Here is a 10,179-nt window from a genome sequence, read left to right on the forward strand (position 1 = left end):
GAAACACCCACACCTCCACACACATGTGGTTTGTGAGAAGTGCAATGGCACAGTGCCTCTGAGCCTCCTGGGAGGACTCTGGGCAAAGCAGAAAACATGGCCTTTGCTGAGATTGAAGTAACCAAGCTCTGCTACTATGGAACTGCATGTCATGGTTGAGGTTCAGAGGCTCCTTGCTACTCCCTGTGATTAAGTCCATGGTTTCTCAGCATGGCTAACACTCCCCTCCACCAACACTACGTTATGGGCAGTGCCATATGAGAAGGGCAGAACCAAGCCCCTGGCAAGGGTCTCCCTGCTCTGTACCTTTCATCCCATGCCCTTTAGTCACGCCAATGACATCGATCATCTCGTTCTGGCTGAAGACATTATGCACGGAAACCTGCTTCTCCAGCCTCTCACGAACCCAGTCAACCTTGTCAGCCACCGTCCCGCCATTCAGCTGGATCTCCATCACATGGGCTTTCTTCTGCCGCAGTGGGAGCAGCTTCATCTGCATTAGATAGTGCATTAGGGCAGAATGTTGCCCCTTACCTCCCAGGCATGAACGTGAGGGCAGGGCCACAACACCCGCCACTTGTAGAGGGGACAAGGGGTGAGCAGGGCCGGCTCTTCACCACCTCTCTGTCAACCCCTTTCATAACAGCCAGCGACCTGGGTCAGCATGCCTACATATCTCTTGGACCCAACTCCTTGTCCTTGAGCTCAGCCATCCCAGTGCTCCCATTCCAGGCAGGAACTGATACACCCCTTCCCTCCAGGGAGCACAGGAGCAGGTCAGCCTCATCCTAGCCCAAGAGTTAAGCACAGTAGTAATAGCCATGGTAAATGCCCCAGAGGAGCCCATCACCAGAGCACCATCCGAGGCTCAACAGTGCAACAAGCCAGGATGCAGATCTGTGCTCTGAGCCAGTCAGCACCTCTCCTTTGGTCACGTTCCACCTCTGCTTCCAGACTGAGCAGTTATTTCTAGTTCCCGCCAAGAGGTGCCTCTGCTCTCTCCCAGTCCCAGCTCCCTGCGCAAAGCCTCTGCCAAATCGCCACTGCAGAACTGTGAGCATCTGTGCCAGCCACAAGCGAAGCCTTGAGCCAGCTTAGTTCCAGACTCCAAAGCAGCCATTAACTCCAGGGATCAGCATGAAAATGGGCCCTGTGTATCCAGCAATCAGGATCTGGCAAAACTATGCCTGCCCGTGGGTTATTTTTGCCCAAACATTTGACACCGGTTGCTAATTTGAGGTGATCATAAGGCCTAAGGTCCATTGCTGACACCATGCTCACCACCTGCTGAGGCTCTCTGCAAAGTCTGCTCTCCTCCACAGGGTGTGTGGGCTCCCCAGCGTGCCAGAGCCACAGCCCTCTCTGGCAATCCCCCAGCAGGGGACAGGGTTGGTGTCAGGAGGTAGCTGGAAAGGTCAGCCAGCACCTCCCATCGCCTGCATGCCCTGTCCCACACCCTCTGACCGGCGTCTGCCTGCTCAGCCTCCTGTGACCCCACCAAGACACCCTTGTGATCCCCACTCCCAGGACCTCACCATGTTCCCAAGCTGAGGAAGACCCCGAGCCCCCTCGCCGACCCCCCTGGGGTGAAGCTCTGACCTGCGTGTGCACAATGACACGAATGACCTTGCAGTACTTTTTCATAGCCGCAAAATCCTTCTCCAGCTGCTTTTTGCCATCCTCATCCTGCCATTTTTTGCAGTACTTGGTGAACGCCTTCTTCTTGCTCTTGTGCCTGCAACAAAATAGGTTGTTTAACACCCAGCAAAGCTGAATGGCGAAGTGCTTCTGCACTTCGCTGTGCCCTGAGATGGCGCATCGTAGGGGGATCAATCATCTTGCCAGACACTTCCCCGGAGGCACAAGGTACCTGTGGGTACCCAAACCTCGCCTGGCTGCCGGGGCCATGACACAGGGCGTTGAGGTGCGAAGAGGAAAGTGAATAATGAGCTGTGAAAAAGGGCTGGTAATTCAAACCTTTTTGCACGAGGAATCCAGTTGTCTCCCACTGACTGGCTCAGTGCCATCAAAATACAAGCGCAAAATCAGAGCTAAGTGGAGAAAGGAGAAAACAGGCTCCAACAGGGATCAGAGGCATGTGGTGGGTGGATCTCAACGGCATCTTTACAGGAGACACGATTCCTACAGTTAAGAAATTCATGTTTCCATTTTCCTCTCTGCTGGTGTGGGATTTGGGGTGTTGAATTTTACAAGGGCCAGGGGTCACATTCTGCATCAATTTTTCCCCTGACAAATCTGGTTTTACTCCCTTCATTTGGTGCCTCAGCTCAAATATTCCAGTTTAATGGAGAGAAGAAGGGCGCGACGTACACAAAGGAAAATGAACCTGCAGCACGCGCTGCCATATGATATTGTGGAGAGAGCTAACTTACTTCAACTATTAGAATAAATTTACATATGCATATGCTGATTCCCAGCATCAAGCTGTTTGCAATATCTCTGTGCATGACTAAATAAATAGCAGCTTCACTCCACCTCAGAGCCAGCTGCCAGCAGCTGAGCTGTTTGCAACAGCTGGGCATCACAGAGAGCCTGCGAGGACTCCCCTCTTGCACTGCCCCAGGGACCCTCCTCATCAGCCATGGAGGTACATACCAGTTCTTGTAGAAGCGCCGCCTGCACTCATCGCTAATGTGCTCAGCAAAAACAGTCTTGAAATTCCTCAAGCCCTTCGGTGTTTCTATGTACCCCACAACTCCCACCACCACCATTGGGGGGGTCTCAATGATGGTCACGGCCTCCACCTCCTCCCTTTTGGAGATCTCTGCAAGATAGCAAAGGGAAATAGTGCTAAGCATCATCTAGGATCAGATCATTCCCCGGAGCCATTCATGACCCATGCCACTACAGCGAGCAAGCAACATGCTTGGGGCAAACTTGCACTCTGCTCTCACAGCCAGCCTCGGCCCTTCCATCTCTCCCGGCCGCAAGCTCTGCTGGAGGACCACGCAGGGTTTGATCCCAAGACACTGAACAGGTTATACCGTCTGGCCGAGCACATTTTAACCCATCTTCCCCAGGTTGGGGGAAGCAGTACATTGGATGGTTCTTGCCCTGGAGCTTGGCTCCAATCCTGTGGGCATCCCAGAGGGTAACATTATAAAATTCCCCAGTAAGATGCTCCAGGGTTTGTCAGGTAGTTACCCTGCAGAGTCCTTCTGCCAGCAGGATCCAACAGACTACCAGTCACCATACCAGTGTGGGGACTTCCCAGGAACCCCCAGACTCAGCTCACGCTGGCCATGAGCTGGCCTTTGGCCATCCAAGATCTGGACGGCATTATAGGAGATAGCCTGGAAGCTGTGTGCTCGACCACACATTCCCAGGAGCAGTCTTTCCCACCACCGAGTCTGTTCCCTCATTTCCCTCCTGGATGTGTCTCCCCGCTTCCATCAGCCAAGCCTTACTGAGCCCAGGCCTGTGCACCTCCCGCACAGTGTGTGTCATGCCAGCTTTGTAGCCCAAGAAAGCTGTCAGGTGGACTGGTTTGCTGGGATCATCCTTAGGCCATGTCTTCACCTTCCCTCGGTGGCGACGGCTTCTCTTGTGAGGGAGGAAGCCCAGGTGGCCATGCCTGGGAGCAGAGAACTTGCGGTGGGACTGCGGAGAGGAAGAACAGAAAAGATCAGCTTCACTTTCAGATCCCAGAAGACACCAGCACCCAAACCACAATGGGAAATCTCCCTTTTAACAGCTGCAGGGATTCTGCACTCTTCCTCAATTCCAACACGAGAGAAAGAACTCCTAACAGGAAGGGATTTTGTTCAAGCTTCCATCACGTGCATGGAAGAATTTAGTAAGTTTCTAGACAAATTATGCCGATTAACTAAAAAAACTCAAACATGATCTCCCTCCTTCTATTTGAGGGCTTTGAAGGAGAAATATGTTCTTTAACAGATCTGCCCTTCTGTGATGTTAATTATAATGACTGATTTTGTATTCTGCAGCACCAAAAGGGCCTGCTCAGAATTCATGGGCTTTGTGTCATCGAGGCAAATGGAACCAAACAAGCACAGCTAACGATCAGAAGAAACGGGAAAGGATGCCCAAAGGAATCAGGAATAAGAACAAGCACAGGTTAAATATGCACCTTGAGAACCAAATTAGGAGAGCTAAATATATAAACCCCAATCGCAAGGTCATGCTGAGCCAGGCGTGGAGAAAGCAACAGCGCTTCAGAGACATGGGCAAGTTCTCACACAATTGGCTTCAAGGCAGGGGAACTGGGGGTCAGCCGAAGCAGCGAAGGGTTAGATCTGCGTCCACTGCAACTCCCTCCTTGCTACGATCAGTCCCGGCACCTGGTTGCACTTTCCACCAAGCTTATTTTCCAGCCCAAGCGGAGCTCTCTTGAGCTCGACCCCGTTTCAGCTGCACTAACGCCGCCGGTAGCCCAGCCCTGCTGACCGTCCCTCCGCACACAATGGAAAGGTAGCAGAGCTCAGCTGTACAAACCATGGGACGTCTTCAGCCCGGGTCAGCCGCAGAAAGAGGCTGTCAGTAAGTGCCTCCCCTGTCTAATACTTAAGATGGTTATCAGTCTGAAGACACAAATTTAGCTGCTAGCTTCACCCGCTGCTATATTCATTTCGTGCTCGGCCAAGCTGGCAGGTTGGACATAGCAGTTGCGGTGTGATAAAGGTCAATTGCCGGTGTCTCAGTTTACACTTCTCTCTCCTAAACATCTTGAACGTGAATGGCAGGAATTAGGACAGCTTCCCGACGGGGTGCCGCACACCCAGAGCCGTCAACGCCCGCGCGGGCACCCTGAGCTCGCTGCAGCTCTGGGTAGAGACAGACTAAAAATCCCTCCATCAGCCCAGGGAAGAAAGAGTTTGTGATTCTGACTGGAAAAGAGGCCGAGGCAATCGATGTGGTTTGTGAGGGCGGCTCTGCTGCCCCTCCAGGCCGGGGCCTGAGGCCGCCTCAGCTGGGCCCTGCCCCACGGCGGGGGGAGTACACGGACTACAACTCCCAGTATGCACCGGGCACAGCGGAGCATGCGCAGAGCGGCGCCCTCTGACCCCGGCGTCCCCCGCCGCCGCCGCCGGGGTTGTGAGGGGCGCCGCCATCTTCTCCGCGCCGCCCGCCGGGCCCGCCGCCACCGCCGTCATGCCGGAGGACCGTGACTGGGAGGCGTACAAGGTGCCGCCGACCCGCACCCCCGTCTCCGAGAGGACCACGTCGGTGCCCAACCCGGTCGCCTTCTTGCAAACCGCCTTCAACTATGTCGTCGACGCGCCCGTCACCTTCGTCCGAGGTACCGGCGGGCCGAGCTCCTCCCCGCTCCCGCCGCCGTCCCTGGGCGGCCGGCACCCCTCACTAGCGCCGCTCCGCCGTGCGCGACGGCTGCGGGAGCCGGGCCCCGGGGCAAAGACGCGCAGACTGCGGGACGGGGAGATGGGACACACAGGGAGAGGGGGGACAGACAAGGACACAGGGACACGGGACGCAGACAAGGACATAGCGTGGGCACTGGGACAGAGATGGGGCCATGGACACAGCATGGACACTGGGACAGACATTGGGATACAGACATAGCATGGACACTGGGAGATGGGACACAGAGACAGTATGGACACTGGGACAGACACAGGGGCTGGGAACACCAAGCTGGACACGCGCGGAGCCCGCTGCTGCTGCGGTGTGGCCCAGGAAGGCCGGCAGCAGGACCAGGCAGCGAGGCCATGGTGGGCACTGGGGCTGTGCTGCCCCTCGCTAGCCGGGGGTGTCTGACCACGGGGCTGTCACTGCAGAGTGGATCGAGCGCCAGCAAGCCAAGAACAAGTTCTACTACTATCACCAGAAGTTTCGCCGCGTGCCCGACCTGAGCGAGTGTCTGGAGGGCGACTACCTCTGCTACTTCGAGGCCGAAGCGCAGTGGAGGAGAGATAGGTATGGCTGTCGCTGCTCTGGTTAGTCAGCCCTGGGAACCGCAGCAGTCAGCTGGAACTCACAGCATTTCCCTGGAGTTTGGGATGTTGAGGCAGCACCTCCTGCACACGCCATTACAGAACAGCCATTTCTTAGTGCTGCTGTCCCCTGCAGCACACCTGAGCTGAGCAGGGTGGCATTAGGACACATCCTCCTGCACTGCCTGGTTCCTACAGCGCTGCTGCAGGACAGACCACTCTCTCCTGTAAAAACCCAGAGCTGACCTTCCACGGGGTGTTGTCACCCCTTTGTTCAGCTTTTCTATCACCTCAGCTGCAGTTGCATCCATCATCATCTTTCCCGCAGGATGGTTGATAAGGAAATTGTGGAGATAGTCCGGGAGAGGCTGGGTGCATGCAAGCAGAGGGAAGGACCCAACCAATTCCAGAACTGTGCCAAAGAGATGGAACTGCTGGTGCAGGTCACCAAGGCATACCAGGACAAATGTGAGTATGGCAACAGCCTGCATGCCTCTGCTGCAGCTGTGACAACACACAGGGAAAGGGGGTCTTAAACCACTTCTCAGACTTAGAATCATAGAATGGTTTGGAAGGGACTTTAAAGATCATCTAGTTCCAACCCCCCTGCCACATCCAAGGGACACCTCTAGCTAGACCAGGCTGTTTAAAGCCCTCTCCAGCCTGGCTGTGAACACCTCCAGGGATGGGGCAGCCACAGCTTCAAATGGAACAGAGGCTTATTTCTTTTTAGGTGCAGAGGGGCTCTCTTCAGACATTTACTTTCTTTTTAGATGGTGATCTTGGTGTCCACGGAAATGCAAGGACGTGCCTGATGAAGCAGAAGCACAGGATGATGGAGGAGAGGAAGGCACAAGCAAATGAGTCTCAGTAGATCTAAATGGTTAGCACCTCTGTGGTGCTTGTATCGAATACTGCATGTTGCATCTTTGAACTCCAATGCTGGTGATCTCTACAATAAATGCGCAACCCAGGTATCTGCCATACAACCAGAATCTAGACTCCTTCTTTGAAGAGATCTGAAACATTTACAGAATTCTTCCCTTTTCAGCTCTGAATTCCAGTAGATTGTTACAACCCTCTGAACCACAGTCAGCCCCTCGCTCCTGGCTGCCTTAGCTGGCATTTCCCCTTGGGAGCTCTGCCCACAGAAACACACAGTGCTGCTCTGCCCAGCCCCAGCAAGGAATTCCCTCAGTTAGGGTAAAGATTACATGCTGCAGGACAGCAAATAATCTTCAGAGCTGGTTCTAGACCCCATTTAGGATTAATATGTGATTAACAAGGATCAATGTAACGTAACATACTGTTTCATTCAACAGATGTTCAGGCTCTGGCCCACAGACGTGAACCTACTCAAATCCCCAGCAGAGATTTAATCCATCTGCGCAATGCATCAACCATCCCGTCAAACCAATCACAATTTCTTGTTCACTGATCACTTTATTGTCTTGTACAAAACCCACTTAAGTCGTTGCCACGGCAGCTGCCTGGGTTCTCTGCACCGAGACTCTGGTGTGGGTCTTTGCCAGATGATCAGTGAACTCCTGCAAAAAAAAAAAAAAAAAAAAAAAAAAAAGCAGCGTTTTATTTTCTTGAGCCACTATCACAGGTTTCCCAGCACTGCATCTCTTTCCAACAAGGTGCATATGCGAGGGCTGGGATAGTTCAGCTACAACTTATCTTTTAACTGAGTATTTCAAATCTTTCTTTCTCCTATTTCCTTTGTCCACAAAATTCCAGTTTCAAGTATTACTCAAAACTGCATGCTGAAAAATCGCACGCTACACAGCAGTCAGCTCTGACTGCAACTATGCTCCCATTACTAAACCACAAGCTCTTTGGGTACAGCATCTGAACTTTAGAGGGTAAGAAGGGTAAGATCTGAGCTGCAAAATGTAGAAATGCTCTTACCTGGTAAGGAGACTTGGTGAACACAGTCTCTTTCCAGAGGTCAGGGGTCAGATAACTGTAGGTCTTGGAGATGGCATCGAAGGTGGCTTTAGCTACAGACAGAAGTCAGACATTGTACATCACTGCTACAGAAACCTGCTCACTAGTACACACCCACGCAGCTCCAAAAATGTAGAATTTAGGAAGGAACAGGGAGACCATAGCAGGATCTCTCTGATATACTCCCAAAAGTCAAGTTTCTTTCTCTCTCCATTTACGACAATTACACTACTTCAAACAAGTGCAATCGCGCAGATTGGGAGATTTCCTTTTTTTTTTTTTGTATCAATGTACATATAAAACCACAATTTCTTGTAATTAACTTTTACAGAACTTCAGGATCATCTACAGCAGGACTAACCTGCACTGTAAAAGGTATCAGCAGATGTCTTTGCTTCTGCTGGAACCTTTTGGTTCAACACAGATTAAAAAATACTATAGAAATGGGTATGTTATATCCCAAATAACAAAAATGGCAATACATACAGCTAAACTATAACACAAAAACCTAAAGCTTACCAAAATTGCCAAGAGTGGCAGTGCAGCCCCTGGCTGAGGTGTAACAATCATCGATACCAGCCATCATCAGCAGCTTCTTGGGGACAGGGGCAGACACAATCCCTGTACCACGGGGGGCCGGGATCAGACGCACCAGGACAGATCCACACCGGCCGGTGACCTACGCAAACACAGTGGGTTACAGCTCCCAAAAAACACATCACAGCACAATCACTGAGACCAGGCCCAGCGAGTCACTCTCACCTTGCAAGGCACGGTGTGCGGCTTGCCGATCTTGTTGCCCCAATAGCCTCGTCGTACAGGTACAATAGATAATTTGGCCAAAATGATTGCCCCACGAATAGCAGTGGCAACTTCTTTAGAGCATTTGACACCAAGACCAACGTGGCCGTTGTAATCCCCGATAGCGACAAAAGCCTATGATTGAAAGAGAAGTTTTCAGTGGTGGCTGCGCTGCAGAGGAACACTTTCTCAGCAGAACACAGTCCATCAGGGTCCCTCACCAAGGATAACCTGAGGTGTGCGCTCAGCAGCAAAGTCTCAGCTCCCTCCAAGTACAAATCACACCACCACCTGCTAAAACTTTTACAGCAGAGCTCATAGTTCAAGAAACCCATTTTTCCCCTTAGAGCTTGTCCTTCAGTCAAAAACAGCTATGTCTGAAGAACTGGGATTCAGTTACCTGCTACAGTCTCATACTGGTCAGAAGTCCCAATTACTCTTAAACAGCACTGCCTCATAACAACTAAGACTTCTTTCTCCACCACAGTTCCTGAATAGCCAACAACAGTGCACAAGTGCAACTTAATCTTGTGCTAAGGCTGTTTCAAGTAACATTTGAATATATTACTAGGTTTTTAAAGTTAGAACAGTAATTTGGTAATCTACACAAGCAGATCTCCATACCAAAATATTTCCTAAGATACTGCAGAAGAAAATAAAGGCATTTGAACTAATTTATCAATACGATACCAAAAAAGCAGCACACAACACACACAAAGTTTACAACGTGAGAAAGCAGAAGAAAAAGGCTACCTTAAACCTGGTACGCTGACCAGCACGAGTCTGCTTCTGGACAGGCATGATCTTCAAAACCTCATCTTTCAGAGAAGACCCCAGGAAGAAATCGATGATCTCTGATTCCTGCCAGAGTCAGTCATTTAATCACAAGGCCGCACTTTTTAAACAAATACAGCTAGTAAGGCTCCTACAATTCAAGTTCAACAATCTTATACACATATATTTTAAGTAACAAGCAATTAAGTATGTCAACTTTTGCCATCATAAGCTTAATTCTACCTTGCTAGAACAGCAACATGGTGAATTAAAATTTCGTTTTTTCCATCACTGAGCAGAACTGTTACAGACGCACTCAGGCAACATGCTGCCATCTCCACACAAGGCAGACTGCAACACACAAAACCCACCACGCTTCACTACAAGCAACTGCATCAGTGCTCAGCTTCTGTTGGTTTACACCTTTAACTTGAACACACTGTACCTGAGCATCCCAAACAACAAATGCAGCAACCACAGCAAACGCTGCATTTCAGATTAAGATTCTGCTGCACATTACTTCAGCGTTCACAGAGGCCTACCTTGATTGGAAGTGAGAAGAGATAGATCTCCTCAAGAGACTTGATCTTCATATCCTTGACCAGGCGACCAAGCTTGGTGACAGGAATCCACTAGCAAAGAAACGCGTGGAAAAGAGTCAGCGGCGGCACCACTGCCAGCATCCCACGGGAACCGCCTCGCTTTCCGCATGGCAGCG

General features: G+C 51.3%; 3 protein-coding genes across 3 annotated transcripts in view; 1 reads left to right on the top strand and 2 right to left on the bottom strand.

Annotated features, from left to right (window-relative positions):
- Positions 1 to 4,495, bottom strand: part of RPL3L (ribosomal protein L3-like) — an 8,607-nt gene extending 4,112 nt beyond the window's left edge. Inside the window, exons 1-5 of the mRNA XM_009894654.1 lie at positions 4,477 to 4,495; positions 3,429 to 3,621; positions 2,617 to 2,785; positions 1,600 to 1,735; positions 307 to 493 (exon numbers count right to left, since the gene is read on the bottom strand). Coding sequence (XP_009892956.1) covers positions 307 to 493; positions 1,600 to 1,735; positions 2,617 to 2,785; positions 3,429 to 3,621; positions 4,477 to 4,479 — 688 coding nt within the window. The 5' untranslated portion in view covers positions 4,480 to 4,495. The remainder of the gene's footprint in view (positions 1 to 306; positions 494 to 1,599; positions 1,736 to 2,616; positions 2,786 to 3,428; positions 3,622 to 4,476) is intronic.
- Positions 4,496 to 5,133: 638 nt separating this feature from the next.
- NDUFB10 (NADH dehydrogenase (ubiquinone) 1 beta subcomplex, 10, 22kDa) lies at positions 5,134 to 6,807 on the top strand. The gene is made up of 4 exons (XM_009894666.1): positions 5,134 to 5,281; positions 5,778 to 5,916; positions 6,262 to 6,401; positions 6,707 to 6,807. The coding sequence occupies exons 1-4, from the start codon at positions 5,134 to 5,136 to the stop codon at positions 6,805 to 6,807; spliced, it is 528 nt and encodes a 175-aa protein (XP_009892968.1).
- Positions 6,808 to 7,356: 549 nt separating this feature from the next.
- Positions 7,357 to 10,179, bottom strand: part of RPS2 (ribosomal protein S2) — a 3,825-nt gene continuing 1,002 nt past the window's right edge. Inside the window, exons 2-7 of the mRNA XM_009894927.1 lie at positions 10,004 to 10,093; positions 9,441 to 9,548; positions 8,649 to 8,822; positions 8,406 to 8,565; positions 7,848 to 7,939; positions 7,357 to 7,480 (exon numbers count right to left, since the gene is read on the bottom strand). Coding sequence (XP_009893229.1) covers positions 7,400 to 7,480; positions 7,848 to 7,939; positions 8,406 to 8,565; positions 8,649 to 8,822; positions 9,441 to 9,548; positions 10,004 to 10,093 — 705 coding nt within the window. The 3' untranslated portion in view covers positions 7,357 to 7,399. The remainder of the gene's footprint in view (positions 7,481 to 7,847; positions 7,940 to 8,405; positions 8,566 to 8,648; positions 8,823 to 9,440; positions 9,549 to 10,003; positions 10,094 to 10,179) is intronic.

The sequence above is a fragment of the Charadrius vociferus genome, unplaced genomic scaffold (assembly GCF_000708025.1).
Source record: "Charadrius vociferus isolate BGI_N301 unplaced genomic scaffold, ASM70802v2 scaffold600, whole genome shotgun sequence".
Classification (NCBI taxonomy): Eukaryota; Metazoa; Chordata; class Aves; order Charadriiformes; family Charadriidae; genus Charadrius; species Charadrius vociferus.

Excerpts from the sequence above, each read along its gene's own strand:
- NDUFB10 (XM_009894666.1), top strand. The coding sequence starts at position 5,134 with ATGCCGGAGGACCGTGACTGGGAGGCGTACAAGGTGCCGCCGACCCGC. Across the intron at positions 5,282-5,777 it reads GCCCGTCACCTTCGTCCGAG|AGTGGATCGAGCGCCAGCAA; the intron begins GTACCGGCGGGC and ends CTGTCACTGCAG. Across the intron at positions 5,917-6,261 it reads GCGCAGTGGAGGAGAGATAG|GATGGTTGATAAGGAAATTG; the intron begins GTATGGCTGTCG and ends TCTTTCCCGCAG.